At 53.5% G+C, this 15,659-nt stretch overlaps 5 protein-coding genes across 6 annotated transcripts; 3 read left to right on the top strand and 2 right to left on the bottom strand.

Annotated features, from left to right (window-relative positions):
* The first annotated feature begins 372 nt into the window (after positions 1-372).
* Positions 373-2,919, top strand: Hspb6 (heat shock protein family B (small) member 6). The gene is made up of 3 exons (XM_059276057.1): positions 373-942; positions 1,705-1,827; positions 1,903-2,919. Exons 1-3 carry the CDS (start codon positions 745-747, stop codon positions 2,068-2,070), a joined length of 489 nt encoding a protein of 162 aa, XP_059132040.1. The 5' UTR covers positions 373-744; the 3' UTR covers positions 2,071-2,919.
* Positions 2,920-2,965: 46 nt separating this feature from the next.
* On the bottom strand, positions 2,966-8,238 carry Lin37 (lin-37 DREAM MuvB core complex component). Its single transcript, XM_059275936.1, has 8 exons — positions 7,276-8,238; positions 5,199-5,274; positions 4,963-5,013; positions 4,608-4,637; positions 4,443-4,528; positions 4,191-4,357; positions 3,169-3,470; positions 2,966-3,091 (listed from the first exon to the last, which is right to left on the bottom strand). Exons 1-8 carry the CDS (start codon positions 7,307-7,309, stop codon positions 3,010-3,012), a joined length of 828 nt encoding a protein of 275 aa, XP_059131919.1. The 5' UTR covers positions 7,310-8,238; the 3' UTR covers positions 2,966-3,009.
* Positions 8,239-9,435: 1,197 nt separating this feature from the next.
* Psenen (presenilin enhancer, gamma-secretase subunit) lies at positions 9,436-11,092 on the bottom strand. Its single transcript, XM_059276130.1, has 4 exons — positions 10,477-11,092; positions 10,255-10,396; positions 9,801-9,905; positions 9,436-9,708 (listed from the first exon to the last, which is right to left on the bottom strand). Exons 2-4 carry the CDS (start codon positions 10,313-10,315, stop codon positions 9,569-9,571), a joined length of 306 nt encoding a protein of 101 aa, XP_059132113.1. The 5' UTR covers positions 10,316-10,396; positions 10,477-11,092; the 3' UTR covers positions 9,436-9,568.
* U2af1l4 (U2 small nuclear RNA auxiliary factor 1 like 4) lies at positions 10,673-12,766 on the top strand. The gene is made up of 8 exons (XM_059276282.1): positions 10,673-10,817; positions 10,955-11,042; positions 11,354-11,420; positions 11,507-11,556; positions 11,628-11,726; positions 11,900-12,033; positions 12,132-12,227; positions 12,518-12,766. Exons 1-8 carry the CDS (start codon positions 10,774-10,776, stop codon positions 12,600-12,602), a joined length of 663 nt encoding a protein of 220 aa, XP_059132265.1. The 5' UTR covers positions 10,673-10,773; the 3' UTR covers positions 12,603-12,766.
* A 630-nt stretch (positions 12,767-13,396) lies between these two features.
* Igflr1 (IGF like family receptor 1) lies at positions 13,397-15,392 on the top strand. 2 transcript variants are annotated; one of them, XM_059276046.1, is made up of 3 exons: positions 13,397-14,382; positions 14,610-14,928; positions 15,013-15,392. In XM_059276046.1, the coding sequence occupies exons 1-3, from the start codon at positions 14,344-14,346 to the stop codon at positions 15,336-15,338; spliced, it is 684 nt and encodes a 227-aa protein (XP_059132029.1). In that variant the 5' UTR covers positions 13,397-14,343; the 3' UTR covers positions 15,339-15,392. The 2 variants fall into 2 exon arrangements, with proteins under 2 accessions (XP_059132029.1, XP_059132035.1); XM_059276052.1 differs by lacking the exon at positions 14,610-14,928 and having other exon boundaries at positions 13,397-13,867; positions 14,962-15,392.
* The last annotated feature ends 267 nt before the right edge of the window (positions 15,393-15,659 follow it).

Raw genomic sequence — 15,659 nt, 5'->3', positions numbered from 1 at the left:
CGGGGGTGCCTCTCTTCACTTTGCTATCCTTCTATCTGTTGGGCCGGCGAACCTATCCTGATGGTCACCTTAACCACTTTCCTCTTGCTGCTGAGCAGCTGGTCTCACTCCTTGCCAGGCCCGGGCTCCTGGCCCAAGCAGTGGGATCAAAACGAGCTATTTCTGGCCCCGGCGCGCAACCCCTGGGGGCCAACCTGGAGTGTTCCTGCTCACGCCCCTGGTCACTGAGCACCCGAGGCTGAGTCAGAGGCACAGAATTAGGCCCGACCTGCTCTGGGGTAGGGTCTGTTCTGTGTCCTCCTGACAGCCTGGCGTGGCTGCGGCATTCTCCAGGAATCTGTTAATAAGACTGGTGCGTCATCCTCAGACCTGCCAGCCGGGCAGAGATGTTAAGAGGACTGAGAACTCTTAGGTGGACTTCTCGGGGCCCGGGTTCCCAACTGCCATAGTGGTTCGCCACACCTCTATGGGTCTGCCTCCTAAGTCTTAGCTTCCCCTTCTAGAAATGGAGAAGTCTTAATGACAGTTCCCTGGTGTCCTTTTCCAGGCATCCAGCAGGCGTTTAATAACTAGCCAAGTCATTATTGAAGTTTCTAAATAAGGCATACTAATGGCCGAGTCTGGCCTCAATCCCAGTGTCCCTGGGAGGCCCGCCGCGGGGGCCGGGCCGCACTGGGCACAGTATAAATCCGAGAGTGCGTGCGCTTGGGCACTGCGGAGCCCGGGGTTGCAGCGGAGAGCAGAATGGAGATCCCCGTGCCTGTGCAGCCTTCGTGGCTGCGCCGCGCTTCAGCTCCTTTACCGGGTTTTTCGGCTCCGGGACGCCTCTTTGACCAGCGTTTCGGCGAGGGCCTGCTTGAGGCCGAGCTGGCTTCACTGTGCCCTGCCGCGATCGCCCCCTACTATCTGCGCGCCCCCAGTGTGGCACTGCCTACAGCACAGGTGCCAGGCCTGGGGAGAGGGACAACTCAACTACCAACAAGACTAGCGAGCGGTCTGGTTCGCCCTGGGGTGGGGGTGCGGGAATGTCTATTGATTTTGAGTTTGGGGGAGAACGCCACCCTTTAGTGGGCCATTGGGAGTCCTCTGAATGTGGTGTTCTGAGGCCGGGTTATTGTTGCCCTGAGGGGTGAGGGGTGAGGGCGGAAGGACTAGATCACTACCTCAGGAGTCTTGATGACTGAAGGAGGCAGGTGCCCCGGGAATCTGGGGGAAAGGACAGTGAGTCCGGTAGGGTTGGAATGCCCTGCAGGTTGTGTATGGTGATGCCGCCTTTCCCAGAAAGGTCCGGTGATTTGAAGGGGGTCTTGAGCACTTTAAAGCAGGGGAAGGGGATCCATGCAGAGGGTACAGGAGGTCCCATGACCCGAGAACTCTGGAGATGGGGAAGTGGCATCTTGTTTGCTAGTGTGAGGTCTCGTAGCGGAGACGTGGCGGCTGTGGAGGCAATGACATGGGGTGGGGATACAGGTACCTAACTTGGTCACCCCGTGAATGTGGAAGCCCAGAAGAGGTGCACTCAGCGTCTACAAGGGGAGGGAGGAGGCCAGTTGTTTATGTGAGGTTGAGGTTCTGGTGACTCGAGAAGGGGACTATCCGGGTCCTCAGCAGCAGCACTGGAACCTACATGGGGTAGGGGTGCTGAGTCCCAGAAGCCCAGCCCCCACCTGATGCAAGTCCCACACCCACGCCTGGTATGTGCAGGTGCCCACGGACCCTGGGTATTTTTCCGTGCTGCTGGATGTGAAGCACTTCTCACCAGAGGAAATCTCTGTCAAGGTGGTCGGCGACCACGTGGAGGTCCACGCACGGCATGAGGAGCGCCCGGTAGGCCAGCAGGCCGGATGGGGCAGCAGGGTTGGGCAGGAGGGTGGGACGCTCAAGCCCATTTTTCTTCCCCAGGATGAACATGGATTCATTGCTCGAGAGTTCCACCGCCGCTACCGCCTGCCTCCCGGCGTGGACCCTGCTGCCGTGACCTCGGCACTGTCCCCTGAGGGTGTCCTGTCCATCCAGGCCACACCAGCAGCGGCCCAGGCCCCACTTCCATCGCCACCTGCTGCCAAGTAGGGGTCCGGGCATGACAGGACCGAACCTGGGAAGCCTCTTTAGGCTCCCTTTTAAAAGCCGATCTGACTCCACCGCCCAGCCAGATGTCCCAATCGCTGTCAAGACAGTTCCTCCCAACCAAATCTAGTGTCCTCCCTTCTCCCCTAGGACCTTTCCACCCCAAACCCTACCTGGGCCTTAGTAACCTAGACACCCTCCCTAACCTCCCGCCCACCAGCTTTCAGGCCCCACCCACAGTACCTCTCTAGAGACAACACAAACACTATCTCACCCTCTGCCTAGACCCCCACCTAACTGACCCTGTTTGGGGCTTATGTCACCACTCAGGCCTCCTATTGCACTTCTAAGTTGTAAAGCGCCGCTCTGCGACACCAGAGTACAATGAGGACAGCGCTTCCCCCATTCCAGGCCTGTCACCTAATTCCCCACAGTGACCCGTGGGCTAGCCAGTCTGACTGACTGCCTGGGCCTTCCTCATCAGAACATTCAAGCCTGGTCCACCAGACTCTAGATCCTGTCCCTGCAACCTAACAGTCCTCTGCCCCAGGCCATTTTAAACTTGAAACTCCAGGAGCCTAAGTTCCTGAATCCTGTTCTGACCTCCCAATCCTTGGACGTCTATTCCCAACCAATCAGGACCCCCAAACTCAAATTGTACAGACACTTCAACTTCCCCAGATGTGACAGGCCAATGAACCAGAACCCCTGAGTTCCTTTGTCGTGACTCCCCATCTGCAGTCAGACATCCTAGGCCACACCACCTCCACTTATCCTGTAAGACCAGTCACACCTTCACTCCCTGTCACCTCATTCCCTTCCTATATTCAGTCCCCAATAAATGTGCTAGAGACTTTCAATTGCCTCATGTCTGGGCCAGGAAGGATGGGCTGGCCAGTGTGGGTTGGGGGCAGGTTTATTGGGGTGGGGGAACTGGGGACATCACTGTCGATCATACATCTCCCGCAGAATCTTCATACTTTCTGAGTAACGAAGCTGGTTCCGATGAGATGCCTCCTTCCATCTAGGGAGGTAAAGGCGGATTTAGCAATTGCTGCAAAGGACACGGGGGCAGGGAGCAAGGGACAAGGGCATGCTCACCTCTGGCGGATGCGTTTCCAGCGTTGCATGTTGCGATAGATGAGTGTGGAAGGAGAAGGTTCAGGCTCAGAGGGCTGCATGGACAGAGAGACCCAGCTAGGTGGCCAGGCCCTAACCCCCAACATAGGCCCTGAAGCTCCAGGCCAGCCTTGGATACCTACTTCATCGTCAGGGGTACCCTGGGTCTCAGGCTGCAGTGGGGATGGAATTCGGGATCTGCAGGCATCTCCAAGTGGTCCAGGGGCTGTGGGTGGAGGCAGCTTGTACACATCACGACTTTTGCTGTTGATGACCTCTGAACCCTAGAGAGACGAAGCCCCATTATGAGGCCCAAGAGTCAGAGCAGAAGGTTGAAAGTACATGTCATCCCTCCTACCTTTCCCAGTGACACGGACATGAGGGGTCTGCCCAGAAACCTGTACTTGGAAGAGTCACAGCAGAGGGACACATACTTTCCACAGCTAGAGGATGGTCTTCCTGTTCTAGGGACCGGGTCTCCTTGTCAGCCTGAGAACCCTGGTCTACCCTTACCAAGCCCACGGAATTCCATCTATACCTGTCAGCCCAAGGTGGGGGGTCAAGATGCCTGCCTTAAGGAATTGTCCAGGGAGTGCCATATCTACTCTTATCTTGACAGAGTCAAGTCATATGTCTGTCCCAGAGATCCCTGTCTACCGTCTTAGGCCAGACGACTTCCAAACCCCCATTACCCTCCACCCAGCTCATAGGGTCCACATTTGCTCACCAAGGCCCCATCTGGTAGCCACATCTGTTTGCACTAAAGATCCCTGTTTAGCCTTTTATTTCTTGGAATCCCTGTTCCCTAGGAAGCCATATCTATCTGGCCTAAGGATCTCTGTCCATGTTCCTCACCTAATGGCACAGAGCTGTGTCCTACCTGACTCTCTATACATTTAGGGGCCAAGATTATACCTATCTACCACTAATGGAGGGGGAGTTCTTGAGCCTATCCACCCACTGCTCTCTCTGGCCTCTGGGTCAGGACCCAACACTCATCCCACCTCCTCATCCTCAGGCAGAGGGGGCAGTGGTGAGCTGGGTGACCGCTCACGCTCTCGCACTGAGGGGCTGTTGCGCATCCAGGCACGGCAGATGGGGTACAATGGTGTGCTCTCACTGAACTGGGCCAAGTCCACACTCCGGTCAAACAGCTTGATCACATATGTGTCTGGGGTGGTGAGGTGGGACATAAATGAGCACCCTTATTTAGTCCCTGGCTCCATGCCCACCCTCTCGGGCCCCTGTCTACTCACTGGATCTCTGAGGACCCCCCTCAGCCAGTCCATCGTCCATCTCCCTCCTCTTCTTCCTCCGCTGGTGGGGGAAGCGGGCAGATGGCCTGTGTGGTGAAGGTGAGTGTCAGGCCTGGAGCAGGGGACTGGGGACCTGAGAGTGGGCTGGGGCCACAGCCACCTTACCTTTTGCCAGTGGCAGCGATGGAGCAATCCCTGCAGGGAGAGAGAGGGCATCAGCAGGCTGAGCCTTTAATGAGCACCTGCTCAACACCCCCACCCCAAGGCAGAGGCTATGTGGTTCAGTAATAGGGCATTTGCATAGCTAGGAAAAAGCCCCGGGCTTCAACCCTAGCACTGAAAACAAACAAAAATGGACATCCTGGGGTTTACTGGTGCCCCTCGGGCCTTGTATCCCACAAACAAGGTGTTAGCCCCTTATGCCACAGGTATCTCTGTCCATATAAGACGGTTAGGACTCAGAGGAGGGAAAAGTTACCTAACCAGACTCTCAGGTCTAAATCCCATCAAAACCCCTTACTTGTTGTGTGTATCCGAGGGCGTTTTCCCAGCGTCTTCATCCAGACGTTCCCTGGGAGGAAAACAGCACTACTGGCTTGGGGTACCAAGGGCCCAGAGTGTGATGAGATTGAGTAGTCTCCCCAGGAAACACCTCCCTGGGTCAGCCTCTAGGCTCCCATCCAGATCCCCATCACAATCAGAGAGTCCAAACACAGTTCTCACCCTTGTGGTCTCCCAGGCTGGAGCACACCCTACCTGTCCATGTGACTCTTCTCCAGTAGACACTGAAGAACGGCATCCAGCTGGTTCCGGGCTTTGGCCATCTCCATCTCTGAGGGCAGAAGGTACAGAGCAGGAGTCAGCCCTCTGTGCACATCCCACATCTTCTGTGGCAATCCTATGGTCTGGTCCAGGTCCCCTGAAAGCAGCTTTGGTGCCACTCAGCGGAGAGACACAGAACTGGGCAACTGAGCCTTAGGCAGGGGGTCAAGTGAGGTTGCTCCCACTGCTCCATACTGTTAGCTGCTCTCCCAACACAACGCCAAACTTAGAATCTATGCTCTGGATATCTTCCACGGACAGCCCTTAGGGTCCTTCCACTGGGTCCCCTACTAGGTCTCTCTCTCTAAATCTACCCCTGCTTCCTCAATTCACACCGTGAAGAGTGACCCACCAATCCACAGGCTCCTGGACTCACCATGGATACTCCTTTCCTGTCCTGGTCTCAGCCCACCTGGCTTCCTGAGTGTCTGCCCATGTCTTCCCTCCCCACCTTGCCCTCTCCTCCCACTCAGCTCCCAGCCTCAGCTCCTCTCCTCTTCCGATCCACTTTCCACGATGTAGACAAAAGACCCTTCCTAAAAGAAAGCCAAGCCTGGCTAGGCACAGTGGCATATGTTTGCTATCCCACACTCTGGATGCTGAGGCAGGAAGATAAAGAGTTCAAGGCCAGCCTCAGCTGCATGAGACCCTGACTCAAACAATAAGCAAAACAAAGAAAAATAATAAAAACAGACAACCAACCCCAGCCTAGAACTCTTCAGGATTCCACAATCCTGACCCCAGAAAACAGGGTCTGTCCTCAGCCTGGTCTTTCCAAGCTTACCCCTGTACGACCTGCAGAGTTGTAGTGAGGCCCCTCCACTTTTTTTTAGATACAGCGTCTCTCACTAGGTAGCCCTGGGATGGCTTGAAATTTGCTAACTAGACCCAAACTGGCCCTGAATTCAGAGATCTGTCTGCTTCTTCCTTCCATGTACTGGGATTAAAGGCGTTTGCCAACACAAACTGCCCGCCCCCTCCACTACTCCACTCAAGTTTTGTTGTTATTGGACTATTTTGGTTTGGGTTTTTTTGTTGTTGTTTTTTTTTTTTTTTTTTTTTTTTTTGCATTTTGCATTTTGCATTTTGTGGTACACCTTTACCAACTCACTCCTTGGTTCAAAAACCTTCCTAGACCACCCATTTCCCTCAGAGGAAAAGTCAACAGTCCCTTCCTGGGCCCACAGACCTGTCCTCCTCCCCATCACCTCTCCGCCTCTCTCTCTTCTCCGCCCCAGCCACCCTCACCTCCCTGCTGCTCCCTTGGCCCACTGGCTACTCCCTCACACAGCCGCTTCCTCCCACCTTGTGTATTTTCTCATCGTGTGGGTCTCATGATGCCCAGGCAGACCATGAAATCCTGGGATCCAGTTATTGTCTAGTTTGGTTAGCTGTTACTACAGGGCTTCCCCACCAGGGTCTGGTTTTACTTATTTTTCAGGTCTGTGGATGGAACCTGGATCCTAGTGCATGCTGGGTAAACAATCTGCCACAGAAGTGCACCTATACCCCCTATCTTGTTTTAGGTAACATTTACCCCGTTTAACAGCTCACATCATTATCTACTACGGTCTACCTTTTCTTTCTGCACTCCCTCCTCGCTCCCTTTACCATGCCATTCTAGGGGTCCTGTTAGAGTCCGCCTGAGGCTCTGTTTTCTCATCCATCACACTACCTACACTCTAAGGTTACTGAATACAGCAATTGAGAATTGATTCCCTATATTTCAGGGTCACACCACATTTGCTGATTCACGACCACTGCCAGAAACAGGAAAACTGAACAAGAAAGGACCCTTCTTAGAGTTAGGGGTTCAGGACCCCGAGGTTTTACTATCATCACGGGGCCGGAACCACCACCATTCAATCTCAAAGCTACTTAGAACAGCCCAGGATGGCTTGAAGGTGGCCATGCTCCGTGCGTCTGTCAGATGGCTGCAGAGAGATGTCACATAGTTCACTTTTTCGCGATAACCCATGTCTCTCGGGTGTCCTGGATCCCCAGTCCTCACCTGATTTCTCCACTTTTACCTTTACCGGGAACATGGTTTGGGTCCAGGTCTAATTCGCTGGATCAGAAAAACTTAGAGGCGGCAAGATTCACAGGCCAAGGCGGGAAGTGGGCAGGAAAAGGTCAAAGGTAAGTCTGGGCACCACTGGTCCTGGGGCCCCGAGCACCTTCCAGTCGCGATTGCCTTGGCCGCCACTTCCCTTCTTTCCCTTCTGTAGGCGGGCCCCTTCGGCAGCCGCTATTTCCCATTAGTTAGTGAAAACGTCAATTCCATTCGCTGGCCAATTGACAACCTGTACCATTGGCTCCCAGCCTTAAGTTCCACCTTCCCGAGGCCCTGTTTCCGGAAACAAACCAACGACAACCCAGGCAACTGGGGAGGGCGGGGGTCGTATAATTCAAACTTCCAAGGCGCAACAAGGCGGTAACACCGCCTGTACCGCGCGGAGCACTGTGGGAAACAAAAAGGGTCGGGTATGGCAAGGCTTCTCGGGATTTGTAGTGTTGTATTTTAGTATCGTCAATATACCCATTTATAGCTTTGAACTAACTACTGTAGTCGGTTGTCACCGAGATCCCTAACAGGAAGACCTATCTGGAGTTGGACTGGCTCCTTTCTTATGGAGAGCTCGCTAGGAATCAATTACCTGCTGCTGTCTTTTTTGAGCAAAATCTCTTTCATTTGAATATTAAGAGTGCTGGGTATTCAACCAGGCAGTGCGGACACTGCAATGAATAAAACAGGCAATGTTTTAGCCTTGCCCTGATGTGGCTTATCTTGTAGAGGATAGAAGATGGTCAATAAATAAACCAAAAATTCTAAGTGAAATGTAATAAGAACGAAAATATGCCCTAAAATAGTCATAGGGCATATCAAGGTAGGGACTGAGATTTTCTTATATCATTATTTATTTATTGATTGCCTCACTCTGGCTCAGTCTAGCCTGAAACTATGTAGGTAATCCAAGCTGGCTTTGAACAATACCACACTCTGCTGGGTGGTTTTTTGTTTGCTTGTTTACTTATTTACTTGGGAGGGGTGGGGGTGGGAAGGGGCACACATGTGCCATGGCACACCTGTAGAGGTCAGAGGACCATTTATGAGATTTGGGGATCAAACTCAGGCCAGGATTGGCAGCAAGTGTCCCTACCCAGAGTCATCTCACCAGACCCTCTGCTGAAATTGTATTTTATTGTTTTGGGACAGGATATCAGTATACAGCCCTGGCTGGCCTGGGAATTCACAGAAATCCACATGCCTCTGCTTCCAAGAGCTGGGATTATAGATATGAGTCACCAAAATCATGAAATTTTAAATAGGAAGATCAAGGGGCCAGAGAGATGGCTCACTGGTTAAGCTCAGTGGTCAAGGGGACCCAGGTTTGATTCCCACATGGTGACTCACAACCATATGCAACAGCACTTCCAAAGGATAAGATGCCTTCTTCTGGCCTACACACACACACACACACACACACACACTTAAAAAATAAATAAAGAATAAAAATAGGAGAGTCAAGGAAGCTTTTCTAAGAAACCTCTTAGATATTTCTCTTGCTGTAGACACCTCCAGAGTCTTGGCTCAGATGAATTCTTCCTTGGCAGACAATACTAAGTATCTTGTTTGGTTTGTCATGCTGGGAATTGAACGTAGCATCTTTCTCATGCTAAATAAGTGCACTACCAGTACACTACACCACTAGACTACAGCCCAGTTAAGAAAGTCGGGGAGGGGTGTTGTTTCTGTCACACACACCCCCTCAGCGTTTCTCTGTGTATCAGTCCTGGCTAGAACTCACTCTGTAGACCAAGCTTGCCTCAAACTCACAGAGATCCACCTGCCTCTGCCTCCTGAGTGCTGGGATTAAAGGCATGTGCCACAACCACCCGGCTAAGAAAGCCGTTATTTTTAAATTCACAACTACCAGTACAGGATAGCAGCCCCTAGAAGTGGGAGCATCATTCTTTTCTCCTTCATCTGTAAGACAGGGTTCCTAAACAGGAAAGTTCTTATTTCAGAAGGGTCTGGTGGTAGTCAATGAACTAAAAATTCATACAATGTGTGAAGCACTGAGCCTAACACGTAAGACATTCGGTAAGTGCTTTTCAGTGCTGGCAATCACTTATGCTTCTACCTTCAAAAGATCCCAGGAAGTCAATATTTAAAGTTAGGGTCATTTATTGGGGCAGATGGGAAATGGGGGACAGACAGTTCTCAGGGTTTCAGAAAAAACTTAGAGCAGAGAAGCCCATCCTGGGAGAAAGACAAGATCACCAACCAGCTTGTGGAGTTGTTAGGGAGTGCCCAGGGGAATGGTGAAGGAGAGGTAGTCCCCAAGAGCACCCCAGCGGGGCCGGTAGATCTGGAAGATGGTGATCCAGGTGGTGAGAATAATTACCCAGAAGAGGAAGCCCACAGCTGAGCGCCAAACATCTATAATGAAGAACAAGAGTGTGAAGGATTGGCCTCCCCCAGGCCGGCGCTTTTATCTCTGCCACAGACCTCCCTGGTGTCCTAGAACTCACAGCCTTTGATTTGGCTCTGCTCTGTGTAGGCTGGGGCAAGGAAGGCCTCTCTGAAGAACCAGAAAATATTGACCAACCAAAGAAAAGGCAGGAATGCAAATCCACCTAGAGAAAAAGAAATACCCACACTTGGTCACACGGCAATAAAGACCCTTCCTAAATCCCCGCCTTAGAAGGTCCATTTGGAAGATCCTCTCCCGCGTTCAACTGGAGACCTTCCGCTGTTAGGGGTTCCGGGGTTATGCCTCTCGTCTACGGATCCAGGAATTCCTTCTCTGGACCCAGGCGTTCATTCTCTTGGGACAGCTTGCTTCTTCCTGAGGTCTCTCTTCTCGCGGACCACAGTCTACGTTCCCCCTTAGAGCCACGGATCCAGGTCCCTATGTCCTCTAGCCTCGGGGTGCTCTAGTCCAGTCCCCACTATTACCCGAAACTCTAGAGGGATCGGCCTTACCGAGATAGTACTTCCGGCACAGGTTCAACTTCTCCTCATTGGACACCCGCTCCAAGTTCATAGCTGCGCTGGAGCCCGGTGGTCCTAAGGGTCTGCAGACCCAGACCAAAGGACAGGCGCAAGCTCACCAACAACCACGCCCCTATGACGACAAGTTAAAGGAGGCTTTGCCACGAGAAGTTCCTTATCTAGTCAGGGTGTGCGAGGCAACTCACAACTCACCAGTGGAGTTTATCCCTTCTGCCCGGGATTCCTTTGCAGTTTTTAACTGCGGTCGTTTGCGGGAGACGCCGAAGGTTTCTCTGGAGTTTGTAGTCTTCTTTTTTTTAATTTCCCCTGGAGGCTACGTTGTACGCATGCGCTGCTAGGAAGCTTGCGCACGACCGTCGGGGGAAAGGCAGGCTGGCCTCCAACACGCGTGCGCAGTCACGGCACGGGCAGGGACAAACTACACTTCCCAACGCTCCTGAGCAACGGAAGTGACGCAAGGAGCAGGAGCGTTGGAGTGTTCGGGTAAAAATGGCTGAATATTTAGCTTCGATATTCGGGACTGAGAAGGACAAGTGAGAATGGTGAAGGGAGTGGCCTCTCAGGGAGCCGGGGCACTCGGGTCCCTATGGGCTGGGCGGACAGGGCAGTGTGCGTGGGATGCCCGGCCTTCCCGGCCCCCGGTTTACCTCTGTCTTTGCACCTCTTCCAGGGTTAACTGCTCTTTTTACTTTAAGATTGGGGCCTGCCGGCACGGGGACCGGTGCTCCCGACTTCACAACAAACCGACTTTCAGCCAGGTGAGACCCAGATTCATGCCTCCCCGCGCTTCATCTGCTGCCCATCACCCCGGGGTCCCGCCTCTTCCGGATTCCTAAAGCCAATCCTATCCCTCTTGCTTTCTGACCTGGCCCTCTGAGTAGACCCTTCTTCCAGGCCCTGGGCCACGCCTCCCTGTGCACAGACCACGCCCCTCGGCTGTCCAGGTAGTTGCTTAGGAGCAAGCATCTCTGACAAAACTCCAGTAGTTCACGTCTCACTCCCCAGTCTCACACCCACTCTGCATGCAGCCCTGCCTACTAAGCTCAGGCCTCTTTTAAATTTTGTTCAGACCATCGTGCTACTCAACTTGTACCGGAACCCACAGAACACAGCCCAAACCGCAGACGGGTCACACTGTGAGTAAGAAAGCAGACAGTTCAGGGGCTGGGCAGACCGCCCCTAGCAGTCTACGCCCTCATTTCACCCTCTGTCCTGCCTCCAGGTCATGTGAGCGACGTGGAGGTGCAAGAACACTACGATAACTTCTTTGAGGTGAGAGTTGCCAGGATAGCTGGGTTTCCTGTGTGCCAGATCTTAGCTGAGCCTCTTTCCATCTTCTGCAGGAGGTATTCACAGAGCTGCAGGAGAAGTACGGAGAGATTGAAGAAATGAATGTGTGTGACAACCTTGGAGACCACCTCGTGGGCAATGTCTACGTTAAGGTGCCTGTTGCCCCCTGCTTAGAGCCCAGAAGTGGAAATATTTCAGTGCCTACTGGCCGCCACTGAAACCTCACCACCTGAGGACTGTCGCTAAGTCGAGACCAGCCTCAGAGCTGACTAGTCCCCTGAAGATCTTGAATTCCACAGCCCATGGTCACCCACTTTCCCCTTAGTTCCGCCGGGAGGAGGATGCAGAGCGGGCTGTGGCTGAGCTCAATAACCGCTGGTTCAACGGGCAGGCCGTGCATGCTGAGTTGTCGCCTGTCACTGACTTCCGAGAGTCTTGCTGTCGGCAGTATGAGATGGGGTATGGTAGCGAAGAGTGGGCTGGGCATCAGAGTTCCAGACGCTTGAGTGTTTGGTAGGAGGCTGTCAGTGATGATGGCCTCTTCTGTCTGTCCTTAGGGAATGTACCCGAGGTGGCTTCTGCAACTTTATGCACCTACGACCCATATCCCGGAACCTGCGCCGGCAGCTCTATGGGCGAGGACCCAGGCATAGGTACCTCAGGTCCAGCTTGCCAGGTTCTCCTCTACCCTGAGATGAATCTGATTCTGATTTTGTAGGCATACCATTCCAAGGCTCTTGTGCTCTAAATATAGTTTTGAGCCCTGCCTGAAGAGTAGTACCTTAGTCTCAGTGCCCAGAACTGTGTGAACCCCAAACCCAAGACTAGCCTGAATACCCACCCCTGAGTACCAATCCTGAAATGACATTAACAACCGTCCTATCCCTGAGAGACTCTTAACTATTCCTGCCCATCTCTGTCCACTCCTCTTCCCACTTCCCAGGTCACCTCCAAGATCCCATACAGGCCACCGTCCCCGAGAAAGAAACCGACGTCGTTCCCCAGACCACCGGCATGGTCGCTTCTGAGACTGGTGCTCTTCACCTCTTCCTGTGCAGGATCCCTTCTCAAAGCCTTCTTCACTTTCCAGCTCCATCATCCCCAGGCTTCAGAGCTTCATGACACAATCTGTTCAACAGAGTAACTTCCTCCTCCCATCCCTTCTCTAATAAAGCTTAGGAAGTTTGTCTAACAGAGGTCTGTGGTTTCCTTCTACCCCCACATCTAAGAAAAAGTGCACGCCAGCCACAGCCTCAGTAGAGCAACTTGGAACCAGCTGTGAAAGGAGGCTTGGGGTCTGGGTCTGCACCGGTAAGTCAGGACGACTTTTGTACCCAAAACCTTGGCTTGTCCATTCTAGGGGCTCTTTAGGGAGAGGTGGCAGGTTGGAGGATTCCTAATAGAGATGAGGATTAGAAAAGGAGGGGAGAGAGGTGGTTCGGGACCGGTAAGAGTCTGCAGGAGGTTAGGCCTGGACATTGGAGCCTACCACACCATCCTGAGATGAAGGCACCAGTACCTAACCCTTTGACTTGAGTTTGCCATCTTCTAGGTACTGTGGTGTTGGTTTTGTGGTTTGTTTTAATCGGCTTTTGAAGCAGGATCTCACTGTGTAACTCTAGCTGGCCTGAAACTCTCCATGTAGACCGTGCTGGTCTTAAACTCAGAGATCCTCCCGCCTTTACCTTCCAAGTGCTGGAATTAAGGGTGTACACAGTACACCTGACTACTGTGATGTTTTTAGTAGATTCATCACCACACATACACACACACACACACACACACACACACACACACACACACGCACGCACACGCACACGCACGCACGTACACGCACACTTACACACACACCGCCTTCACCTAGAGAGGCAAGTTCTGTTACCCCATCTTAGAGATGAAAATGAGAAGGCAGGTACGCGAGGGGAAATAATCTGACGATCCACATCCAGTTCTTTTTAGGCCTTGTGGGCCCGGAGTTGGGTAGGGGGCACACCAGCTCCCAAGAAGGCCCTGGAATTCTGTGCCCCCACATTCACCACTTCCTTCTGCCCTGGATTTCCTGGAAAGTGCTGCCGAAGTGGTGTGGGTGGAAGTCCTGTGGTCCCTCAGGTTGCAGGCTCTGCTGAGATGGGGCCCAGATACCTTTTCTGGACGGCCACAGTGGCAGCACTGCTTCTGATTTGGGCTGCTTCAAGGGAAGTCTCTCGGTTCTGCGGCCACCTTGCCTACTGGAACCCTGACAACAAGTGCTGCAGCAGCTGCCTGCGGCGATTCGGGCCTCCTGCCTGCCCTGGTGAGCACTAGATGGTGCAGAGATAAGGGCGCTAGGAAGTGGCAGGGCCTTGCTGGGCCCGGCGGCGGCGTGGGGCTTGTTTGGGGAGTAGGGGCGATGAGTCTTAGGCAAGTAAAACTGGGGGGGTGGGTGGACCGAGCCTGTGCAGAAAGGGTAGGTTAGGATGGGGACACAACGCGAACTTTCCCTGTGAGTGGGGAGAAAGGGCTTAGGTAGACTTTAGTGTGGGCAGCGCTTGGTGGAGTGGGTGGGGAAAGGGGTGGGGCCTCCTGCGGATTTGAAGAGGGAGGGCCTGTGCTCAGAGGTACCTCTGGAGCCCATGTCTCCTAGACTACGAGTTCACGGAAAACTGCGGACTCGATGACTTCGGCAACACCGTAGCACAAACTTTCAGAAAATGTTCTCCTGGGTATTGCAACCCCAATGGCACAGAGCTGTGTAGCCTCTGTAGCAGCGGAGCCACAACCCCCACACGCATGGAGAGCCACAGTAGAACCCAGAAGCGGTGTAGAAAGGTGCTTGACGCCTGGGCTCTGGGCCAGGGCTTGCCTGAGGTCGCTGTGGGTTCCATGGGCAAAGCTTGGGTCAGTTGGGGAGCCTCACTGAAGGAGATGGGGAGCACAGCAGAATCCCCAAGTGGAGTGCCTTAAGGGGGTGGATGAGGTGGGGGGCAGGAGAGGGTGTTCCACTTAAGGACCTAAGGAGGCGTGGGCCCTTGTTTCACTCTCAAACCTGTCCTCAGAAACCCATCCCTCCCAAGGAGGTCTGTCCTCTGACAACTGAAGAAACACGAGTCTCTAGCTCCCCAGTGCAGGGGCAGACAACCAACGAGGCCTCCGCCCCGCGCTCCCTGCTGCCCCTGACGGCACTGTTGCTGGTGCTCCCGATACTGGCAGTGGTCTTGCTCCTTCTGTTCAAGAGGAAAGCCCGTTCCCACCCCTGTCCCAGCCTGTCTCTGGGAGACCCCAGCAGCTCCACACACCGGCCCTCTCCGGCCTCCCCGGAGGTATTGGGAAGTAGGAGCACTGGGAAGACACCTCTGCTGCAGCTCTCAAGCTGGGGTTTGTAGGGGGCAGCCCTGCCCAGGAGGGAAGGTGGCCTCGAAGCTTGTCCTTCCTCCCCTTCACTCCTCCCTGGTTTTCCAGAGCTTCAGAGCCTGGCCTCACAGCCCCTGGCTCGCCTCCTGGACGAGCTGGAAGTTCTGGAGGAACTGATTATGCTGCTGGACCCTGAGCCTGGGCCTAGCGGAATCATGGCTTATGGTACCACACGACACCTGGCTGCAAGATACGGGTTGCCTGCCACCTGGTCTACCTTTGCCTACTCACTGCGGCCCCATCGCTCACCCCTGAGAGCCCTGATTGAGATGGTGGTGGCAAGGGAGCCATCTGCTACTCTGGGACAGCTTGGCATACACTTGGCCCAGCTAGGGCGGGCAGACGCACTGCAGGTGCTATCCAAGCTTGGCTGAGTCAGGGTTTGCTGGGGATTACTACTCATTCAATAAAGTTTCCCTTGAAGCCAATGTCTGCTCTCCTCACTAAAGGGGTCTTCCTGAAGTATTAATCACGATGGGGCCCCAAGCCAACGGACATCCTTCTTTCCTGTAAAGGGTCCATTCCAATAGGAACAGGACCGTATTACCTGGCCACTCTTAGAGTCACTGATTGTACTCAACTTGTGCAAAAAGGTAGAAACTAGCACACCTGCTCTGATGTCTCCACACACCCTTTTTTTTTTCCTGGTTTTTTGAGACAGGGTTTCTCTGTGTAAGTCCTGGCTGTCCTGGAAC

The sequence above is a fragment of the Peromyscus eremicus genome, chromosome 1, assembly GCF_949786415.1.
Source record: "Peromyscus eremicus chromosome 1, PerEre_H2_v1, whole genome shotgun sequence".
NCBI classification, from domain to species: domain Eukaryota; kingdom Metazoa; phylum Chordata; class Mammalia; order Rodentia; family Cricetidae; genus Peromyscus; species Peromyscus eremicus.
The sequence above is the reverse complement of the archived record's forward strand: the minus strand, read 5'-3'. Positions and strand labels throughout refer to the sequence as shown.

What these genes read in the sequence shown, in the direction of transcription:
- Psenen (XM_059276130.1), bottom strand. Translation starts at nt 10,315, where the DNA reads ATGAACTTGGAGCGGGTGTCCAATGAGGAGAAGTTGAACCTGTGCCGG. An exon ending in GTGCCGGAAGTACTATCTCG is followed by an intron (nt 9,906 to 10,254) that starts GTAAGGCCGATC and finishes CTTTTTCTCTAG; the next exon opens with GTGGATTTGCATTCCTGCCT. An exon ending in GCAGAGCCAAATCAAAGGCT is followed by an intron (nt 9,709 to 9,800) that starts GTGAGTTCTAGG and finishes TCTTCATTATAG; the next exon opens with ATGTTTGGCGCTCAGCTGTG.
- U2af1l4 (XM_059276282.1), top strand. Translation starts at nt 10,774, where the DNA reads ATGGCTGAATATTTAGCTTCGATATTCGGGACTGAGAAGGACAA. An exon ending in TTCGGGACTGAGAAGGACAA is followed by an intron (nt 10,818 to 10,954) that starts GTGAGAATGGTG and finishes CACCTCTTCCAG; the next exon opens with GGTTAACTGCTCTTTTTACT. An exon ending in ACAAACCGACTTTCAGCCAG is followed by an intron (nt 11,043 to 11,353) that starts GTGAGACCCAGA and finishes AATTTTGTTCAG; the next exon opens with ACCATCGTGCTACTCAACTT.
- Hspb6 (XM_059276057.1), top strand. Translation starts at nt 745, where the DNA reads ATGGAGATCCCCGTGCCTGTGCAGCCTTCGTGGCTGCGCCGCGCTTCA. An exon ending in TGGCACTGCCTACAGCACAG is followed by an intron (nt 943 to 1,704) that starts GTGCCAGGCCTG and finishes TGGTATGTGCAG; the next exon opens with GTGCCCACGGACCCTGGGTA. An exon ending in CACGGCATGAGGAGCGCCCG is followed by an intron (nt 1,828 to 1,902) that starts GTAGGCCAGCAG and finishes TTTCTTCCCCAG; the next exon opens with GATGAACATGGATTCATTGC.
- Lin37 (XM_059275936.1), bottom strand. Translation starts at nt 7,309, where the DNA reads ATGTTCCCGGTAAAGGTAAAAGTGGAGAAATCAG. An exon ending in ATCGCTGCCACTGGCAAAAG is followed by an intron (nt 4,529 to 4,607) that starts GTAAGGTGGCTG and finishes TTCACCACACAG; the next exon opens with GCCATCTGCCCGCTTCCCCC. An exon ending in GGGGGGTCCTCAGAGATCCA is followed by an intron (nt 4,358 to 4,442) that starts GTGAGTAGACAG and finishes TCACCACCCCAG; the next exon opens with ACACATATGTGATCAAGCTG.
- Igflr1 (XM_059276046.1), top strand. Translation starts at nt 14,344, where the DNA reads ATGGAGAGCCACAGTAGAACCCAGAAGCGGTGTAGAAAG. An exon ending in CCCAGAAGCGGTGTAGAAAG is followed by an intron (nt 14,383 to 14,609) that starts GTGCTTGACGCC and finishes ACCTGTCCTCAG; the next exon opens with AAACCCATCCCTCCCAAGGA. An exon ending in GCTGCAGCTCTCAAGCTGGG is followed by an intron (nt 14,929 to 15,012) that starts GTTTGTAGGGGG and finishes CTGGTTTTCCAG; the next exon opens with AGCTTCAGAGCCTGGCCTCA.